This window comes from Balaenoptera ricei, chromosome 9 (assembly GCF_028023285.1).
Source record: "Balaenoptera ricei isolate mBalRic1 chromosome 9, mBalRic1.hap2, whole genome shotgun sequence".
NCBI classification, from domain to species: Eukaryota; Metazoa; Chordata; class Mammalia; order Artiodactyla; family Balaenopteridae; genus Balaenoptera; species Balaenoptera ricei.
The window spans coordinates 21,807,528-21,830,084 of record NC_082647.1 but is presented as its reverse complement, the minus strand read 5'-3'; the positions used below and the strand labels follow the sequence as shown (position 1 = coordinate 21,830,084).

Below are 22,557 nucleotides of genomic sequence, written 5' to 3'. Positions count from 1 at the left end.
CTTTCACTAGACTGTTCTGTACCCCTTGATCCCCTTCTGCAGAAGGCTGCCACAGATGGTTTCTTCTTTCTAGAGCTGCTATACTCAGAGCTATGCTGACTCTGCTGTTTAGGGGAAAACTGATTGACCCAGGAATCAGTGCCTAAGCCAAAAAAAAAAAAGCACTGATTGGGTATATATGAAGAAGGTCAAATGCCTATGAGGTGGTTTGATGTAAGTCTTTGACCAATATAGATCCCCATATCAGATGCTTGACAATCACCTGGATATCTATTAGGTATCCCCTATATACCACATTGAAGTCGGAATTCTTGATTTCTTCTACCTCAAAACTGTTCTAACCCCAAATCTTCCCCTTTCAATAAAAGCATCACTAGCTACTCAGTGGTGCAAACACAAAACCCAGGAGTTATCCTTAATTCTTTCCGTTTCTTCCTGCCTTCCCTCCCTCATCAGCAAGTCTAGTTGACTTTACTTCCAAAATACAGCCCAATTCAACCATTCCTCTCCATCTCCTGTTAGTGCAAGCCACCATCATTTCTTGCCTGGCTTAACCTCCTGTCGAGTCTCCTCCCTTCCACTCTTACCTCTCTCCAACCCATTTTCTGTTTTGCAGAGTGATCTTTACGAAATGTAAAATGGATCACGCTACTCCTTGGCTTGAATCCCCGCACAGGTCTCCCCTTCACATTTCCATGTCACGACTCCTTACCATGACTGTTAGGGCCCTACTTGTTCTGACTCCCGTCTCCCTCTTCATCACTACGCTCCCACCACACTCTCTTCTTTCTTTTCTTTAACAACCCCTTCCCTGCCTCAGGCCCATTGCACTTGCTTATTCTCTCTTCCCAGAATGTTTTTTGTCCAGCCTTTGCATGGTTGGCACTTTTTCACTGAACAGGTATCAGCGCAAATATTACCTTCTTAGAGACACTTTCCTTTACCATCCAATCTAAATATTACTCCAGTGTAGTCTCTTCCTAGCACCTAAAATGCACAGACTAAAATTATCTAGTTGACTTATTATATTTATTATATGTTGCCCTGCCAGAATGTAAGCTCCCTGAAAGCAGGGCCCTTGTCTGGCTTTTCTGTTTGTCCCTGCCTCCCTAGCATCTAGGACAGGGCCTGGCATGTCACAGCCTCTCAATAAATCTTTTATTGCAGGAAAAGATAGTGAATGGGGACAAACCGAATATAATCAGTTACTCTCTCTGGGAAGTGTTTACTATGAGAAGCATGTTGAGACATCATCAGAGAGTGAAAGACGGTTTCTTTTAGATGACAAGATAACTGGATTACTAGAGCTGTTGATCCCTGAAAAATGATGATCCATTGTCCAGTTCTCCATGAGGCCATCAATATATTAATGTAGGGGAACTAGAGAGATTAAATGGCTGCTGACAGTTTCCAGACCTTCCCCATGTATCCTTACAATAAACCCCATAGACTAAGGCAATGCCCCAGAGGCAGTGGAGGTAAATGTGTACCCGTAGGAGATCTGAGGTACGGCAGACTCCTGAAGATTTTAAAATTTCTTTAGTCTTCTATTTTATCTTAACATTTATACAAATTTGGGGTTCAGTATCATAATATATCTACGAATTTAAAGCATTTGTATGTTAACATATCTATCTGTATTTATGTTAACATACGAATGCTTTAAATTATTTTACCATTTGTAAAATCTGTGCTGCAGGAAAGCCACGCTATCCTGGGTCTTTACATTCTCTGTGGCAATCATACCTCAGGGATACATTTTTGTCGTCTGAGAAGTTCTGGCATTTTTTTTCCTTTGCAACCCAAGTACTCTTTTAGCACAATTAATTCATTCTTCAGTAAATATTTATTGAACATCCACTATATGCAAGACACTCTAAAAGGACTAAGGATACAACTGTGAACAAGATATGCATGACTCCTACCTTCATGGGAGTTACAGTTTAGGGAGAGAGAATGAGAAATAAACAGGAAATAAAAATATATTGTGGGACTTCCCTGGTGGCGCAGTGGTTAAGAATCTGCCTGCCAATGCAGGGGACACATGTTTAAGCCCTGGTCCGGGAAGATCCCACATGCCGTGGAGCAACTAAGCCTGTGCACCACAACTACTGAGCCTGCGCTCTAGAGCCCACGAGCCACAACTACTGAGCCTGTGCTCTAGAGCCCGCGAGCCACAAATACTGAGCCCGTGTGCTGCAGCTACTGAAGCCCATGCACCTAGAGCCCGTGCTCCGCAACAAGAGAAGCCACTGCAATGAGAAGCCCACGCACCGCAACGAAGAGTAGCCCCCAATGGCCGCAACTAGAGAAAGCCTGCACGCAGCAACAAAAACCCAACGCAGCCAAAAATAAATAAAATCTAAAAAAAAAAAAAAAAAATTAAAAAACATATATTGTGATGTTTGCTAAGATAAGGAAGGAAACTCAGGGTGACAAGGGAAATGTAAAAAAAATGGCACCTAACCCCGAAATAGGTGATGAGGACTGATTTTCCAGAATGAAATAATCTGAAAAACAAGCAGAAGTTAGGCAGGTGAAGAATGGGGGAGAGTATTCCTGGCTTGGTTTAGACTAAGCCCTGGAGACCAGAGAGAGCACAGAATTTATAGGAGCCAATTCAGTGTGTTAGTTTAGTGTGGCTGGAGTAGGGAGTGCAGAGGAGAAAGAGAAGAGAGAAGCTAGAGAGGTAATCAAGGCAGGATATGAAAGGCCTATGCTAAGGACTTGCAGTGTTACCCAAAGGGAACAGAAAGTCACTGAAAGTCCGAGAGAGTCATCTTAGGAAGAACTGACTTATGTGTGTTTCTAAAAAAGATCACTCAGGGACCATAACTCTGTGTCTGGAAAAGAACAAGGACTCGACTTACATTAGGGTAAGAGGTGTAATTAGCAAATTTGGAGCCCCAAACTAATTGAACCGAGTCACCATCTTAATCTTTTCCCCTTAAAAGTATCTCTTTCCCCCCCCAAATAACCACTAATCATCTTTGGAACTAATCAACCTTCTCTGGCCTCTTCCACTGTCTCTGGACTCCTAACTTCATTGCTGGGATTATAGCATTCCCTCAAGGAACAAATACTTTCCCAGCATGCTGCAACACACAAAGCACATGTGATTTTAAAGGTTAACATATTGTGGCCTTTCTATTTGGCATTCTCCATCTGACATGCTAGTGGAGGCTACTACTAAGTTTTTCTCTGTGGAAACAGGAAGTCAGGAAAGGATCTGAGGAAGTTTGGGCAGGTTAATGATTATAACGGGAAAAAGAATACAATTATAGGACTGAGGTGTTTCAACTCACTTGGTCATTCACTAAAAAACCCTTTGCTTGAGTTTTTCCGATGGTCAGGTGGAGATGAAGACGCTGTGCAGGCTTCCAGGGGTAGAACCACTTAGCGAGAGAAGGGTACTTTGGTAATGCAGTGGCTAAGCCAAGGAATAAACATGCACAATGCTGACCAACAGGTATTTGATGGGAACATTATCTAAAGCTGCTAGATATTTAGAGCAAGTGTTCATTTTTAGATAAGGAGCTGGTATGATGCCCATATGGCATTCAGAGCACATGGACTGTTATTCCCTCTGTGGTCATTTTCTTGAAACTCTCTGTCTCTTGCTCTTTCAGAATTTGGGGGCTAAATATCAGTCAGTTAAAAGTAGGTAGATTTACCAGCTGTAAGAATGATGACACCCAGCTTCCCAACTCCTTTAGGATTTTTCTGGTCTGTGAGTGAATGTCATGACTGAGCAAACCAATTGCGCGAGATGCGTATGAGAGGGCTCACAACAAATGCTTACAACGAAGGGCATCACAGACTGAAAACTGAACAGGACGAGAGGACACACGAGCATTTCCTTTTCCTGTCTCCATGTGACTCTGGAACGGGGTGGGGGGGACGGGACAAGACGTTTAAAACCAGGACAACTCCAGAAGGAAAGGCCATTAGCTATTCCACTGCCATTCCCTTCAGTGCTGTTTCCTTACACAATTTAGAAACTGGAGAGAGCAGTGGTTTCCAAAGTCTCAAAGGCGTCCCTTCTCCAACTTCTTCTCATTTTCCCTTCCTGGCCCATAACTACAATTTATTTTTTTCATAATGTTTTTGGCTTTCCCCTTACCTCAGCTTTCAAGAAAAGTCATTTGAGACATTCCTCTCCAAGCCCCACTGGAGAGCCCCTCAGATGCTCACACTCCAGTCCCAGTTTCCGCCAGTCAGTCTTTCAGGAGGGTTCAGCGGTGGAGACCCCCAGAGTGAGTCGCCGACCCGCGCGCGACTCACCGCTTCACGCAGGAGTAACGACGCGAGACCGGGAGAGCTGACGGCCCAGGCGGGCCGCGGCTCCTTTAAGAGCAGGCCCCGCCCCTCCCCCTCCCGGCGCGGCTGGCGGTCGGCGGCGGCCGCCACGGTGCTGACAAGATGGCGGCTGGCGGGGCTGTTGCTGCGACGCCCGAGTGCCGGCTTCTGCCCTACGCGCTACACAAGTGGAGCTCCTTCTCCTCCACCTACCTTCCCGAGTAAGTGCCTGGCCCTGGGCTCGGGCTGCCCTACTCCTCGGCGTAAACATGGCTGGGCCAGGGGGGCCGTGGAGGGCAGCCGCGTCGAGAGGCCCAGGCGGGGCCTGGTGAGAGGGGACGCGCGGCCTCCGGAGTCTCAGTCCAGCCGCCGAGAGCGTTGCCCGCCCCCGCCTCCGGGAGGGGTTAGGATACAGAGTGATACAGCGAGATTCGGGTGGAAGGGGCAAGGTGTGTGGCGGGGCCGAGGCGCGTAGGACAACGGGGAGCCAGGTGATGCGGCGGCCGGGTTTGGGGGTTGAGAAGGGCTTGGGGGCGGGCGGCTCAGGGAGGTGGAGCAGGAGTTGGGGCTTTCGGGACTGGACGGCGGGCAAACTGGTGAAGATGTCTAAGGGCGTCCGAGGTGGTGGGAGACGGGGGACGGTTCAGTCGATTGCTGCCGGGACAAAGTGTAAAGCTGAGAAGAGTGACTGTTCCTGGGGGAGGGGGGTGGTGGTCATTAAAAGCGATTAGCTCCAGGGGAGTGGTAAAAGTCACCGACGGCTGAGGAGTTGTGGAACCTATCTGTGCAAGTGGGGAGACGTTGTAGGATTTGCGGAGGGTATCTTTTCCGGCTGGTAGTTCTGAAAAAGGATAGAGAGAGAGCAGGAGGGACATTACAGAGGAGTTCCATTATATGATGGCTCAGAGCATGGATTTATGTAGACACAGACCAGTTTCCCAGCCCAGAAACTCAGATATAGACAGAAAAGTATGACTTTAATGAATTTGACTTCCAACACTCGTTTGGTCTGGATCCCCAATTTAGGTGTTAAAAAGAGTTCCAGTGCGTTACAGAAAAACCGTGCGTTTTTCTGTAGCAAATTGCTTCTGAAATGCTGACAGTACTTTCATTCAGTATTTGCTTATGTCTGAGAGAAGGAGCAGATCGAACTCCACTTTTACATACTGATAGAGAAACTGGCTTAGTAGAGTTTTAAGATCTGTGCAGACCCTGAAGAAAAGTGCTAGCTGTCCCCCGGACCATCATTTTACAAGTCCAGGAATGATTTTATGAACAAAACAAGTTACAAATAATATATTTTTGTTACTGAACAAAGTGACTAGATATGTGACGCATACTCAAAAGTTTTCCACCTATATTTCAAAAATTCTTCACCTTTTCTCCAATTTGATTTCTCTGGTCAAATCAGTCAAAAATCTAAAAATGGAGCTGTGACTAGGAGAATCTAACTCTCTTGACTGCCAGCCCATTGTCCTATTCTCCAGGTCAAGGGTTGGCAGTCAGGCCTTCAGTAGGATGTGGTTCAGTGAGGGGTGCCAGGTGATCTGTGGCCTAATCTGGCCTGTGTGGCCTGCTGATGGCTGCTGTATGGCTGTGTCCCTGATTGATGCTGGCATCCAGCTTTTAATGTGAGAGTGAACCAGGTAAACATTCTAGCCCTCAGCTGGAGTTGAAATGTGGCCCTAGGTACTTGACTTCTGATTTTCAGGGCTTAACAGGTTGTTGAGTCTGAAGGTAATCAACATTTTTCTATACCCAGGTTAGGATTACAGATAGTTGGGAACTGGAAGGGCATTGTTTGATCTAATAACTCTGGAAATATTTTCCTGGTCTTAAGTTAGACTACTTCCAGGGTTTCACTCCTTAAATTTCTGTCGTAGGGGTGAGACTTGGATATCACAAGTCCCATCCGAGTTATGAATAAAAAAGAAAGAGCACATTTCAAGCAGGAAATGATTTAGTGGGATGGCAACTTTACTTTTTTTTTTAACGTCTTTATCGGAGTATAATTGCTTTACAATGTTGTGTTAGTTTTTGCTGTATAACAAAGTGAATCAGCTATATGTATACATGTATCCCCATATCTTCTCCCTCTTGCGTCTCCCTCCCACCCCCCCATCCCACCCCTCTAGGTGGTCACAAAGCACCGAGCTGATCTCCCTGTGCTATGCGGCTGCTTCCCACTAGCTATCTGTTTTACATTTGGTAGTGTATATGTGTCAGTGCTACTCTCTCTCTTCATCCCAGGTTCCCCTTCCCCCTCCCCGTGTCCTCCATTGACAGATGAATGGATAAAGAAGATGTGGCACATATATACAATGGAATATTACTCAGCCATAAAAAGAAATGAAATTGAGTTATTTGTAGTGAGGTGGATGGACCTAGAGTCTGTCATACAGAGTGGAGTAAGTCAGAAAGAGAAAAACAAATACCATACGCTAACACATATATATGGAATCTAAAAAAACAAACAAACAAAAAAAAGAGTTTTGATGAACCTAGGGGCAGGACAGGAATAAAGAGGCAACTTTACTTTGACTTATGTCTCGTTATCCTGGCGCCAGATTTGAAGTGGGCAGCATTCTAGTTTTGGAGTTAGAAGGCAGCCGTTTGAAATAGGAGAAATCTGTTGTTACAGTTTTCTCAAGTATATTTGTAAACTAGTATTTAGTGCATATTTAACTCTCAAACACTTTCATTTACAGTGTTTTTAGTCTTTATAATATTCTGTTCACTTATCCAGTATAGTTTTTATTTTAAAGCACTAAACTATTGTAACAGAGGAGTAATCTGAACTTTTTCTTTAAAGGAGTATAGTTGAGTATTATGGAGCTTGAGTTTGAGAGTTTTGTGTCTGCTGGATTGGTGTGTGCCATGCCTGGACTTCTAATTGCAAGTAAGGATGGCACTGAACTTCTATTAGGATGTGAGGATGTTATAACTTTGTATAATAGGAAGTGTGAGAAAGGGATTGACTTTACTTAGTTTTGCCCTAAAATCCTAACAGCAATTGCTGTATCTTTACTGGCAGCGACAGTCATGTTAAAGTACTTTTTTTTTTTAAATTTATTTTTGGCTGCATTGGGTCCTTGTTGCTGTGCGCGGGCTTTCTCTAGTTGCGGTGAGCAGGGGGCTACTCTTCATTGTAGCGTGCGGGCTTCTCATTGTGGTGGCTTTCCTTGTTGCAGAGCACGGGCTCTAGGTGCGAGGGCTTCAGTAGTTGTGGCACGTGGGCTCAATAGTTGTAGCTCGCGGGCTCTAGAGTGCAGGCTCAGTAGTTGTGGCGCATGGGCTTAGTTGCTTCGCGGCATGTGGGATCTTCCCGGACCAGGGCTCGAACCCGTGTCCTCTGCATTGGCAGGCGTATTCTTAACCACTGCACCACCAGGGAAGTCCTACATGCACTCTTATATGTAAAAATATTTTATAAACTGCTAATCTCTATACTCAAATGTTTATTGCTCTAGCTAATAGTGATACTAACTACAATTTATGGAGCACCTACTGTGTGCAAGATGATTTTTGTATATAGTTTTACCTAATCCTTACAACAAACCTGCAAGATAGGTATTGTATCTATTTTGCATACGAGGAAACTGAGGTCCATATAGGTTAAGTAACTTACCCAAGGTCATATAGTTTTCAGGAGGCTTGGCAAGTTCTCGGACTTAAAAACTCTTGCGTGTGCCTCTAGTAACAACCACCACTTAGGTACCTTCTATTTGTCAGGCACCATGCTTAGGACTTAGCTTGTGTTCTTTTGATTTCGTATTTATAAAAACTCTATGATAAATATTATCATTCTCTGTTACAGCTAGGGAAACTGAGGTTCAGAGAGGTAAGTTAAATTGTCCAGGTCTAAGAGTTGAAAGGGTAGGAGATAGGACTCTGATCTTGGACCTCCTGACTTCTGTTATCAAAGAATACTGCTGCTTCAGTATTTTACATGGCTGTAATATGTTCCTAATTGGGAATACAGATAAAAAGTGCTATAAGGTGAGAACGGAGAGAGGGAAAGATATTTAGATATATTTTATCTCAACATTTAAGGTTTTAATGTATTAATATAAAAATTGGGAGGACCTTTGAAAGTATATTTATGCATCAGGTAATTTTATTGTTGTAGAACTATCCTTTTGTTTACATGTTAGTGAAAGACTTCATTAGTTTAGATAGTAAAATTGGATGCATTTTTAAGTGTTTACCTTTTTCCTGTTAGTCTACTTTATTACTTAAAATCAGACATTAATTAAAACTGTACCTTTGTGAATATGTGATTCATGGTTCAGAGTAAAAGTGATATAATTTGACAAGTAGGTTAGGAGGTGAACCTATTTCAACTATTTTAAAATTCCACATTTAAAAGTGAATATATATCTTTTCTAATTGCCAAAAAAACCCCACCCTAAGTTACTTGAGGAATATTTGCAAAATATAGACCCACAGAAGCAAAATTTAAATTACCCTTAATCCCACCACCCAAAGATAACTAATCATCCTGTGATATATATCATTCCAGATATTCTGTTGTGTCTATATCTATTTTCCAATTTGATATTGTCCTGTTTGCTGTTCTGTATTCTTTTTCCTTCTTAATATATGATAAATATTTCCTCATGTTATTAAATATTTTTCTATATTATCATTTGTTATGGATACATTATAATCCATATAATGATTTTATGGCATTTTATTTAATCGGCCCCCTATTTTGGGACATTTAGTCTTTCTGGGTTTGTTTTGTTTTTGTTGTTCTTCGGCCATTAGAACAACATGGAGTAAAAGTGATATAATTTGACAAGTATACTAATGTCTCATTAGTAATGAGACATTCTGCCTTACAGAAACAAATCTTGAACTCATTTATGATGAGTTCTGAGATGCTGAATTGTTGGATTAAAGGTATCAATTTATTTTCCTACTGTCTGTGTAGGGAACTCTGTTTCTATGTACCCTGGGTTTACTTTGGTATTATCCTTAGTAATTTGGGATTAAGAATGTGGTTTTGGTCAGATGGGTCCTTAGAGATGTCTGGAGAGTGCTTACATAATTCAAAAGTGACGTTCCTTATCATTTCTTTTCCTCGCCCCCAATTTTAGCTTTTAAATGGATTTTTATTTTATTAATCACATACATTTGAAAAATAGAACACATTTGTGAGATTTATCATTTATTTGGTGTGTAGACAGTGATTACTATGCATATGAATTTGAGGATTTTTTACAATCCCAAAGGCATCTGAAACCCAGGAGTTGTGAGTCACTAGTTTCACTAGTTGGAGGTATTCAACGCCCTGGAGACTGGAGACTGTCATGCTGTTTCTTTCCTTCCCTTTTTTCCCTTTCCCTAAACTAAGGTTAGTACTGGCTTGGCTTGGGAACCTTACTGGCCAGTGAAAGTTCTAAGACTGATATTTTCAGTCTGGTGATATTAGAACTTTAGGAAAATAAAGATACCCGGGATAGAGGAAGAGTTTGAGGTGGGTCTAGGACTAGAGATTGAAGCTGTGGAGCTGGCTCCTAGGGTTGGATCTTTGTGAACTTTACCAAGTTGTGATTCTTCTCTGAGCATCATCACTTTCCTTCTGTGTAGAAATACTTTTTATCTTGATCAAATGTTGGGAGGTTTAATATTATGTTTAATTTTTCTTTCTTTTTTTTTTTTGGCAGATAGGCAGATAGCTCTATTATTTGCATTAACTTTTTTTTGAGACTGATACAGGGACTGTGTGATGTTCTACTATTGATAAGATGCATTTCAGCTGTTTGTGGTGATCTGACTTTGCTATATGTCAGTCATTCAGAAGTCATCTTTGGAAATATGAGAGATTTTCTAGATTTTAATTTTAGAGATGTAGCTGTTAGCACCTAAGAATGGTTTTCTTTGTATTTACTCTGTTTGGGATTTCTGGCACCTCTCGAATTTATAGCATGACTCCCATCAGTTCTGAAAAATTTTTGAGAGTCTTCACATATTCTTTCTACACCCTTCTTTTTCTCCTTTCCTCTCTGACTTCAATTAAATCCATACTCTACCTTTTGTCCTGTCCCATATGTCCTTTATGCTTTTTTCTGTCTTTTTTAATCATTTTTTTTCCTCTCCTTATTTCATTCTGGATAGGCTTTACTTGCCTGTGTTCCAGTTCACTGATTCTCTATTCTGGTATGTCCAGTCAGCTTTTAATTCCATCCATTTTATTCTTGGGTTCAGCTATTTTTTAGTATTTTTTAGTCCTAGACTTTGCATTTCTCTCTCTCTTTTTAAAAGTAGATTCTAATTCTCTGGTGAAAATCTCCACATTGTGACATCAATCAAGTTGCTTAAAAGTCTGTGTCTGAAAACTGCAATATCTGGATCTCTTGTAGGTCTCTTTCTCTTGTCTTTTATCACACATTTTATCTTGGTGTGTCTGGTAATAATGATAATAATAATAATTATTATTATTATCATTATTACCATTATTTTGGGGAGTAACTTTTGACTGAATACCACACATTATATTTAGAATTTTAGATACAATTACAAATTACAGTTAGTTGCTTAATGTTATAGCATTTCTCTAGAGAGGATTCACCCATCTTCTGTGAGGCAGATAAAATAGAGGTAGATCACCTCAACAGTCAGGAACTGAGCTGACTTGAGGCTGAGTTTTGGGTTTTGTGAACATCTAGTTTGCACAACTTTGGTAGCCCTCCAGGGAACCCAACTGAGAGACTAGGTGTTTCTAGGGCCTCTCCTATTTTTGCCTTTCCAGCAGCATGAGACTCCTAAAAGGAGGAGCTCCTTGCTTTCAGTTGCTTTCTGCTGGCTTTTTAGCCTCTTGCTTTTTGTAGTTTAAGAATCGACAGATGCTTTAAGAGGAAAATCAGTATGCAGTGTCAGGTTTGTTCTTCTGTACCTACCTTTTCTATAGCATCTTAACCCCTCAGGTCTTGGATGTCATGGCAAGACCCAGTTACCAAGTTTTGTCCCCCTACCCCCTTGAAATTGCCAAAAGCTCTGCTGACTTTTCTGCCCTTTAGTAGGTGTCTTTTCCTGGCTTCTCAGCTCCTTTCCTGTACCATTAAAGAAATAGGTGGAACGTCCTGAGAGGGAAAGCTGCCCAGAATGTGGGGCTCCCTTTAACAAAGTTCTTTGGCATCTCAAATCCTAACTGCCACAGAAAGTCTCTGATACCTTAAGAACTTTTTTTTTCTATTTTATACAGCTTTTCTAGTTGTAAGAGGTAATGTGTTGGTCTGCTGCAGGCTATTCTGTCAAATCGCAGAAAACGCAGAAATCTTTCTGTGTTTAGTTCTTATGAAATAGACTTATATTTTCTAGGCTTATGAATTCCTCATGGTTATGTTAATGTACTGTCCTAACACTTGGGCCCCAGATTTTTTTGCACAGTGTTTTCCTTCATTTTGCCTTTTGACACCTTAACTGCTTATTCCTAATATCTGATGGGAAAAATTAGGGACTATGAATAACATTATTTGTTAGCAATTGTTTTAAATACTTACTAAAATGAGATTTATTCTTGATTTTATTGATGATTCATAATTCTCTTTTGAGACTTGTTTATGAGGTCCAGAAATTGAGTTTTATTTTTGTCATAGTATATAGTTATTTTCCCTTCCTATAATGTGATTTTTATATTATTTACCTTTTTTTTTTTTTTTTATAACTTTCATGGGAATATTTATGTGAAGGCATTGTTCAGAAGGAAGATACTTGGGTGTAATGTAAATTTTTTGGTTTGTAAATATTGTTAGTATTTAATACTTTTTAAATATCCTTACATGTCTTCAATATGACTGATATTTATTATAGTTATCACCTATGTACTTGTTAAGGCATGTTGTTTTGTATAAATAGAAATGTTAAGTTATTTTAAGTATCCTTGAGTATGTCCCCTTTCCCCTTCCTCTCATTGTCCCCTTTCTTCCCTTTTGATCTAAGTAGTTTGATCAAAAGAGCCCTAAAACCTAATTCCTACTTATTCTTCAGCTGTCAGCTAGAATGTCACTCTCACAGCAAAGTCTGACTTACCCCTGTCCCACCAAAGAAGTCTGACACCCCTTCCCCACCCCTACAGTTAAATGCTTTCATACAGATGTATACCCTTCTCATATATCACTTTATATAGTTTATAATTATGCATTTATTTGTATAATTGTTTGATTAATAGCTGTTCCCCAGCTAGACCACAAACTCCATAGAGACTATGAAAATTTCCCCCCTCATCATTGTAGTCCAGCATAGTGTTTATTAAATGCATACATGAGTTAATTAAGCATTTAGACTACTTTTCTTCTTTTAATAGAGTTTTGTTCTTGGGTTAGATGGAGTCATACACTGGCCATGTTAAAAATATTAAAATATTTAGTTTTAATAATAAGTTTTAAATCCGTGCTATAAACTTTCATGGTTTTCATAATTTTTAGCAATTTCAGAGAATATTTTAAGTGAAATTGGTTATCTTGGGGTGGGGATATTGCATTTGGAAGAACTTGGAAGAGAAAGTTTCTTATCTATCTTGCTATTTTAAAAAGTTTTTATTATTAAGGTTATTTATATTATTATGGGCAGTTTTTCTAATGAGACCTCGAGAACTTTAAAGCTTAGTTTATTACAGAATCTGATTTGGCTAATAGCTTTTAATAGTTTTAGAATATATTGCCAATATTTTGATTAATTTTAGGATAAGGATCATTTCCTCCAATTCCTTAAATATAAGTATTTAATAGAAAATAGGAAAAGTAATATAAAAAGTTGGTTGACTTTTTAACATAGTAATGTTTTTGGTCTGGTAATTTGCATCCCATGCATTCAGCTACTTAAAAAGTGTAGTTCAGTGGTTTTTAGTATGTTCATGGATATGTGCAACCATCACTGCAGTCAATTTTAGAACATTTTCATAATCTCAAAAAGAAACTATACCCTTTGTTATGATCTGCTTACTTTCTTATCCCTGAGCAACCACTGATTTACTTTCTGTCTCTATAGATTCTGGACGTTTCATATAAATGAAGTCATAGAATATGTAATCTTTGTGATTGGCTCCTTTCATTTAGCGTAGTGTTTTCAAGGTTCATTTATGTTGTAGCATTTGGCAGTACTACATCCTTTTTATGGCAGGTAATATTATATTGTATGGGTATACCACATTTTTATCCATTCATTAGTAGATGGGCATTTAGGTTGTATCCCCTTTTTTGGCTGCCGTAAACATTTGTGTACAAGTTTTTTGTGTGGTTATATGTTTTGATATCTTTTGGGTAAATGCCTAGGAGTGGAATTTCTGGGTCGTATAGTAATTCTATGTTTAACTGTTTAAGGAACTGCCAGGCTGTTCTTGGTTGATTTTTTTTTTTCCTCCTCTGTTATTGAGGTAGTGTCAAACTGATTAGTGCATGTGAATTGAAGCCCTGTAAGGAAAGTGACCATCTGGAATTAGATAGCAAATCACTTGACTTCAAGTCTTTTACTCTGAGAACTTTCTGTGACAGTTGAGCTAGTCCTTTATCTTCTTTTATTTTTGTTCAGAATGCATGTATATGGACTGGCTCCATGTCTTCATCTTTTAAGTTATTTACCTACCTATCAGTGTACATACTTACATGGAGACATACATACATTCACACATGCTTTGGTAAGTAGTTCGTGGTGGGGATGTTAGTTGAAAGTTGGTATTTTTTTCCCTAAAATTTGTATAGTTAACATGTGAAATATTGACTGGAAGATATTTATGAAACTTGTTTATGAATTCTTTCCTTAAACAAACTGAGGCATAGATTTTAAAAGAGCTGAAAATAACTTCAAGTTTGACAGAATAGTTTCTTCTAGAATTTAGAATTTTAGATGATTAGAAAATTCACATATCTAGGTCTGAAAGTTTAAGTCTTTGACATCTATCATCTCCATTTTCTACAGCCTAAAATGCTACTATGGGTGACAGGTTAAAGAAAACTTTGTTTTTTATTTTTATTGCTACATTGTGGTATTTGAGTCACAATTATGGCTTTTCACATTTTTGGCTATCTGTGCCATAAACAAATTATTGGGTGCCTCTAACTCCTGAATAATAGCCAAGCCTATTTGAAGTTATGAGAGAGAATTTCTGGTGATGAATTATCTGTACCTATAATAGTACAATAGAAGGTACGAAAAGCTGAGTTCAGATGAGTGATAAAAGCAGTAAATGCTACAGAAATTAGAGGTGAGATTCAGAGAATGGAGCTTCTACTGTTGGCATGGGCTTGAGGAGAGACTTCTTGGAAGAGGTAAATGAGCTATGATTTCCTTTGTGTACAGATCTAATTTATTTTACCATTCTTCATGTTTCTTGAACACAGGAATTTATCTTTACCCTTGTGCATATTCAACAACTCCTATTTGAGAAATCAGGTTAACATTTGGCATTTGTTAGTGTAGCATATCAGAACCAGGAAGATGCTTGGAGGTAGACTTTTCCCGGACAGTATACAGGGCAGTTGATACAGGCTGGATCATTGGTCAGGTACTTCTTCCTTATATATGTGGACTGGTGTCCCTGCCCATATTTCTCTCCAGAATCACCAGTTTTTAGTAATTTAAGTAAATCTTTTTCTTTTTATTCAGGTTTGTTTCATATATACAGTTACAAAAGGTACTATTTACTGAAGGTGGCTTGGCTGATGGTGTTCCAAAGTCACTTGCTATATTCTATTCCCCTCTGAACAGCTAACATTTATCCTACCCATTATTTGACAGTGAACTCCTCTGCTCTATTTATTTATACTTTATGATTTTGCATATTAGGAGAAATAAGCATTAACTTATCAATGTACATTTAGGAGACTTGCCGCTCCCTATTGCAGAAATTTAAGTGTAATGAAAACAAAACTCTTTGAATTTTATTTTATTCTTTTGAGGAAATTTAGTAAGATATTATGAATTTTTTACGGTATTCTAACCTGCTTTTCCAGGGCATTTAGGGCAGTAATTATGTTTATATTTATCTAAAATGTAATGCATGGATTGCAAATTAATCCTCTAGCAAGTATCTAATACTATTGATAGAAATGTTACTATTGCCCTTAGATTTACTAGATTTAATAGAACAATTTTTTTGAGATGTCCTTGAATTATGATGGGCTATTAGGCTGCTATTAAAAAGTAAGTTTTAGAATGTTTTTTAATTATGTAGAGAAAATCTTCCAGATATAATAGCATATAAAAGACCCACAGATCAAAAAAAAGAACAACAATGCCTTATTAAATGGCTTGCTCCGATTTATCTTTAAACACACACACCCACCCCCTTTTGTATGCTTATGCATATAGAAAAGACTGCAAAGATATTTACTAAAGTCATAACAGTGATTATCTCTGGGATGTAGTAATTGTGTTGATTTCTATTTTTTAATGCCTTTTCTTTGGACATTGCCCAAAGTTTTAAATTTTGTTTTATTTTAACAAATAAATAATACATTTAAAGAACAACAAAAAAAGTAGAGGTTGTGTGTGAGTGTATATGATTTGCTTGTTCGATTATAAACACAAATTAAAGGATCTTAATCCCATGTTAGTGAGTTTGAATTTTATTTTTTGGAAAGTGAGGAGCCATCAAACAATTTTAAGTGGAAAAGTGATGTGACTAAAGTCAGTGGTTTAAAATTTTAAAATTTAAACACTCTTGATAAACAACAAGGGCCTACTGTATAGCACAGGGAACTATATTCAGTATCCTGTGATAAACCATAATGGAAGAGAATATGAAAAAGAATATATATATATATATGTATAACTGAGTTACTCTACAGCAGAAATTAAACACAACATTGTAAATCAACTATACTTCAATTAAACTAAAAAAAAAATTTTTAAACACTCTTAAGAGTCAGTAATTTCCATTTTTAGTAGCTAATTTTGAGCAGCAGTCTTCAAATTGGGGCATGCTTATCCCTGGGAGTACATGTACACTTTCCAAGGGATACATAGGCAAAAATAGTTCTGAAGGATTCGATTTCCTGATCTATTGTTATTGTGTATTCTCTCTTAAAAATTGATCAGCCTGAGAACTTGCCTGTGGTTTAGGCCCTTGCTACTCAAAAGTGTGGCCCACTCACCAGCAGCATTGCCTTTACTAGGTGCTTGTTAGAAATGCAGAATCTCAGACCCACCCCAGACCTACTGAGTCATAATCTGCATTTTTAACAAGAACCCCAGGTGATTTGCCTGCACTTTGAAGACTTCTAGCTGTCCCATATCCTACTTCATGATTGCAAAAGAGGCATGCCTCTCATCTATTCCATGGAGTGTAAAAATCTTCAGAGTGCCAAAAAAAAAAAAAATCTTCAGAGTGCAAAGGACTGTTGTAAAAGTTGATATTGAAATTGAGAAAGTGAATGACTGGAAAAACAAAAATCCTCTTATAAAATAGGTGGCTCTCAAGTTCTTTTTTATTTTTATTTATTTTTTTGGCCACACCACACGGCATGTGGGATCCCAGTTCCCCAACCAGGGATTGAACCTGTGCCTCTTGCATTGGAAGCACGGAGTCTTAACCACTGGACCACCAGGGACGTCCTCAATTCTTTCTTTTTAAAGAAAACAGAAGGAAGACGTAATCAGCTTGTCTGTTGGTAGATCATAAAAAGTAATTTTTAATGATAGCTCATTATGTGATTTTTTGACATACAATTCAGAAGGTAGTCAAAAAATAAATAGTACTAGCAGAAATTCCTTCTGTTCCCATGTATTTGTATAAGCAAGGTTTTCAATGCATACATCTATAAAAACAGATATAGACTTGATGCTGAATCTCATTTTTATTCTAGCAGTGATATTCATCTGTATATACATGAAATAATTGTAAAAAATAGAAAAAATCCTGTCCATATCTTTGAGAATCACTATTAATACCATTTTGCTCCATATTTAATCATTATCTGTCAAAGTGCATAATATGTTCATATTGTTTTGGTCAATAGTGTACTTCTAATAGCATCCAAAAGAAATTTTTAAAATTTCTTGATCAAAGCCAAAAAAGTTTAATTAGTTTATACTCTTTTTTTTCCAGAGAGGTCATATAGAGTGAAATATAAAAGACCCTGCAGCATAAAAGAATTATTACATTAGTTAAAATTCTATAGGGAAAGTTTAAGGAAAAGCAAGAATAATATAAATTTTTGACTGTATGGGAAGAAGCTGTACTTTTAAAAAATAGATGATATTTTTATTCTATTGGTACTTTTGAAAGAACAAACATAACAGCTTTATTTAAAATGACAATATTTAGAGAACACTGGAAAATACAAGTTTTACAATCATAAGCTATGAAAAATTTTGCTTGCCAACTTAAAAATGGTAAGAATATGAGTAGATTTTCAAAATTATTTTAGGGAATATTTGAGCAAAAAAGCTTGAGTACCATTAACTGACAGCAGTAGATCCCAATCTTGTTTGCACATTCAAATTACTTGGGGAGCTTTAAAAAATCCTGATGCCCTCAGGTCATAAAACAATCTATTCTTTTGGGCCTAGGCCCAAGATACTAGACTTAGGATGAAGCTCCCACAAAAATGGTAATTTTTCTATAGTTATGTACATACACATCTGTGTTTTTTCAGTAATTACATACATACACATAGCAAGTGATCTGAAATGTAGAACAAAAGGAAAAAGATAAAGAAAATAAGTTAAAATTTGAGACGTGGAGGTTAGCCTTGATCCAGAAGGTCCACTTGCTCATTTTCACAACACATGGCTTAGTGAGAAAGTGATGGTTTTTAATCAGGATGCAGGACTTGGTAAGTGGGACTCAGGCTGGATTTCAGCTTTTACTCCTCAGTGGGATCTTGTGCAAAGTACAACGTGATACAGCAGCCCAGCACCTCTACCTAATAAGTCTAGAAAGATACCAGAAAAAATAGAGGAGAAATTAAAAAAAAGAAAAGAAAAAATTTCTGAGCTCAAGAAAGGTTCAAGTCATTCATTAGTTTGAAAAGGCCTACTAAATGTGAAGAGACTAAAAAAAGTACCCACAAGTAATATACATTCTGATGTAGGAACTTGCTGCTAGAGAAGCTGCTTGCATGCACACATCAGCTGGGCTTTGGGGGAGCCGTGTATACTCTAGGAGTAGGATGCTAGAGAAGCATCTGTACTGTAGAAACTGAGAACTGGAGAAGCTACATGTGCTGAGGGAGTCTTTTGGGCAAGGATACTTGAACTAGGAAACAGAAACACCCCTCAGTTCATTAGGGAGGAAACAAAGATACCCACTGTGTCCTGAGATGACTCTCCTGCCCCCCCTCTACTGACAAAACTTAACATTGTGCCAGCTGGCCAAGGAAAAATACTTAAAGAGCCCATATCCATTGCCAAGAAAAGGCAAAAAGGATGAGTTTAGAAGTGAGAGTGAGTAAATCCATAATTGGCACACCTACACTTTAGCTTTTGATATGATCTTTTAACTATTGTTCTCAGCATTGCCTTTATTTTTAAGCTAGTTGTGTCTACTTAGTGTCTGAAGTTTTCTTCATTTGGATTACCTTATGATGCCCATTATCATTTCAGTTGAATTAATGTTACTAGTAGGCTTTTGTATTTTCATTTTCCATTCTTATAATAGGAGAAACGCAATAAAATATTTTAAAGATTGTAAAAATGGACACTGAACTATAAAGATGGCAGTGCTTTGGAAACAAATGCTCTCTGGCATACAGGGCATGTCGGCATGCATTATATCGGCTGGCACAATAGCTTGAACTATTGGTTGGATCAACTGATGAGCATTCTGAATTTGATAAAGGAAAGACAGAGCTCTAAGCATATAAGATACAAAAGTGTGGGTCGTCTGAAAATTAAATGAGGAAAGTTGGTTATCACCTGTAATAAACTTGTTTTCTTTTTTTTTTAAATAAATTTATTTATTTTATTTATTTGTTTTTGGCTGCGTTGGGTCTTCGTTGCTGCACGCAGGCTCTCTAGTTGCGACGAGTGGGGGCTACTCTTCGCTGCGGTACACCGGCTTCTCATTGCAGTGGCCTCTCCTGCTGCGGAGCACAGGCTCTAGGCGCATGGGTTTCAGCAGTTGTGGCACACGGGCTTCAGTAGTTGTGGCGCACGGGCTTAGCTGCTCCGCGGCATGCGGGATCTTCCTGGACCAGGGCTCGAACCCGCGTCCCCTGCATTGGCAGGCGGACTCTTAACCACTGCGCCACCAGGGAAGCCCAATAAACTTGTTTTCAAAGTTAATACCACCAAACTGCTCACATTCCATATAATAATTTTAAAAAGTCAGAACAGCATTCTAATTCACATTCTGTGCTACAGTGGTCTGTAATGCGACTTGCCATATGACATCTTACTAATCCTTGAGGAAAGCATAAAAACCAGTCAGTTCTGAACCTTGTTCAATTATTAATTATGTTATAGTTGTTAATTTATTTGTGAATTTTACATGAACAGACATACGTAGAACTGAATTTTTAAAATACTGGCATACAATTACAGCAGTATTAATCAGTGACGTACTTTGAAAAGTTCTAGAGATACAGAGATGTCAGGAGAAATTTTACTCTAAAGTTGGCACAAAAACAAGGTAGACAAGTTTTTGTGGAGGGTGGTATCCATTGTAGTAATATTTGGCCTATAATATTTTTGAATTTTTTCATAGTTTTAAGATTAGTATAAAATATTTTTAAAATATTTTTTTAAAGCTCAGATCCTGTGGAGTCTCTCTGAGGAACAGAGTTTGAAAAATGCTGTGCCATAGGACTTAGGCCTTGGTCAAAGTTAACCTGTTACGAGGAGAGGGGAGAATTCTCACAAAACGGACAGTTTTGGATTAGTTAATATTGGTTTGACCTCTCACCATTAGTACAGTTTAAATCACTACATTAAGCTGGGGGGAGAAAGTTAGATCTGGTACAAAGGAAAACATGAAAAAAATTGAAATTGTGTAGTATAGAGAGAACAGTGGACAAGGACAGGAGATTGGGGCTCTAATCCCAGTTCTGTCATCAATTAATTGGTATTTTTGGATCAGTCATTAGTTTCTCTAGCCTTTTATTTATTTTCATACAAACCAAGAGGATCAGATGCTTAAGGTCTTTTTTGCACAGGATAGCATGGAATATTACAGAATAGTTTTTAAAAATAAATGACACATGTAGTGACTCAAATTAAGCTAAATTGTTGCCCAGCAAAGCTATTTTGAGGACTTCATTTATCAGAAGATGATAGTGATTATTTCCATAAAATTATTTACATATAAATGAAACCTTTGAAGGTGCTTGCAAACAGTTTGATATCTTACATCTTTCTGATTCCTTTGTGGGTATATTGTTATTTTGTTTGAGGTTTGAAGAGTGTGCATATTAAGCAGCAGTAAACCTTTCCCAGATCGTGTCCAACTTTAATAGTCTTTGCTTTAGGTAGAAAGGAGCCGTTCTTAGTCTTGAAATGTATTCTGAAGGTGCTAATGTTTAATTTCAGAAACGATTGATGAGTCAGCCTTCTCAGATATTCAACAAATGAGAACTATTTTTTTTTTATTATTAATTAATTTATTTATTTTTGGCTGTGTTGGGTCTTTGTTTCTGTGCGAGGGCTTTCTCTAGTTGCGGCAAGCGGGGTCCACTCTTCATCGCGGTGCTCGGGCCTCTCACTATCGTGGCCTCTCTTGTTGCGGAGCACAGGCTCCAGACGCGCAGGCTCAGTAGTTGTGGCTCACGGGCCTAGTTGCTCCGTGGCATGTGGGATCTTCCCAGACCAGGGCTCGAACCCGTGTCCCCTGCATTGGCAGGCAGATTCTCAACCACTGCGCCACCAGGGAAGCCCGAGAACTATTTTTATATGAATGTATCAGCAAATTTTTTTGTTTTGGGGGCTGGGTGCAGACACCAAACCATATTTGCTAGCTTTCCAAGTTGATTTTCGGCTAGTGAGAGTTTCCTAGTTTACCATTCTTCCATATAGGAATGTTTGTTTATTTTGTTGCCGTTCTCTTTTCCCCCATGGTTGCCGCATTTCTTTGTGTAGAGCATGTATGTAGGTATATGTTCCCTATGTGCTTTGAGTCCTTAGAGATAACTACTATAGTCTCAGACATTTTCGAGTGCTTGGTAATAAGCAGAGTAGAGTTTTTCTCTGGGTGATGGTAAGCAGATGGCCTACCATTTACTAGATCATTGACATCCTATAATTCTCAACAACGACTCTTCAAAGTGTAGTGTAGGTATTAATTTATAAATGCACACTAAGGCCAATAAGAGTATAATAGCTTAATCAAGGTCATTTATGAAGTAAGCATTAGAGCTGAGTTTAGAATCCACATCTTTATAAATTCAGTCATATTCTCTACATGACTAGAGCATATTAACAATGTGAGACAATTTTAGATCTCATTTAGACTTAATATAAATTTGTTGTCAATGAAAGTGAAATTGTTATATGTCCAGGTTATACTTAGTGCTATAAAATTGATCTGTTGTCATTTTCTCCATCTTTTTATCTGTTAAAATGGGAGAGATCATTTTAGATTAGTTTTCTCTCTTATACTTTAGATCCTGTTCTCATTTTGTTCATTCAGTTAACTCTTCTTTCCTATATTATCAACCACTCAGTTCCTACCCCTGCCCATCATTCAGTGTCCATCAGACCAACTTTCACCAATCTTTTAAAAACTTTGTGTTAACCCCACGTCTCCCATTTATCTGCTTCTCTACACAGCTAAACTCCAAAGAGTTGGGTATATATGCTGTCATGGCTACCTCACTTATTCATTCTTTCAAAAAACCTTTTAATGAACGTTTCCCCAGCATACCCAGCAGTAGAGAAAAGTGAATTCTAATGTTTCCACCTTCAACAATTACCAACATTTTGCTTGCCTTTTTTTTTTTTCTTCAGTCTCTTTCCACCACCTCTTTTTCTTTCTTCTGGTGTATTTTATGATAAATATAAGTTATGTCATTTAGTTCTTAAACATTTTGGTGTGCATTAAAAAGAGGACATTATGTTAGTTATCGATTGCTCCCTAACAAAGTACAACAAACTTAGCAGCTTCAAACAATACATTTATTATTTCATAGTTTATAGGGTCAAGATTTCAGTAATAGCTTAGATGAACCCTCTGCTTCAGGTTTCTTATATGGCTCCTAAGTCAAAGTGTTGACCAGGGTTGGGGTTTCATCTGTTGTCTTGAGTGGGGAAGAATCTGTTTCCAAGTTTATGTGATTATTGGCAGAATTCATTTTCTTGAAAACAGTTGGCCAGAGGCTG

The 22,557-nt window shown here is 38.4% G+C and overlaps 1 protein-coding gene and 1 long non-coding RNA gene across 9 annotated transcripts in view; one reads left to right on the top strand and one right to left on the bottom strand.

Moving 5' to 3' along the window:
- Positions 1-4,320, bottom strand: part of LOC132371800 (uncharacterized) — a 54,530-nt gene extending 50,210 nt beyond the window's left edge. For all 6 annotated transcript variants that reach the window (XR_009504974.1, XR_009504976.1, XR_009504979.1 and 3 more), the window contains exon 1: positions 4,124-4,320. This is a non-coding gene — a long non-coding RNA (uncharacterized LOC132371800). The remainder of the gene's footprint in view (positions 1-4,123) is intronic.
- MKLN1 (muskelin 1) overlaps positions 1-22,557 on the top strand; it is a 361,821-nt gene that overhangs the window by 163,484 nt on the left and 175,780 nt on the right. The window contains exons 1-2 of one of the 3 annotated variants that reach the window (XM_059933367.1): positions 4,187-4,520; positions 11,970-12,024. The exons of 1 other annotated variant lie outside the window; for it this stretch is intronic. In XM_059933367.1, the coding sequence (XP_059789350.1) occupies positions 4,187-4,520; positions 11,970-12,024 (389 nt within the window). Of the gene's footprint in view, positions 1-4,186; positions 4,521-11,969; positions 12,025-22,557 lie in introns of those variants that run through there. One more of the 3 variants, XM_059933365.1, reaches the window with a different exon arrangement.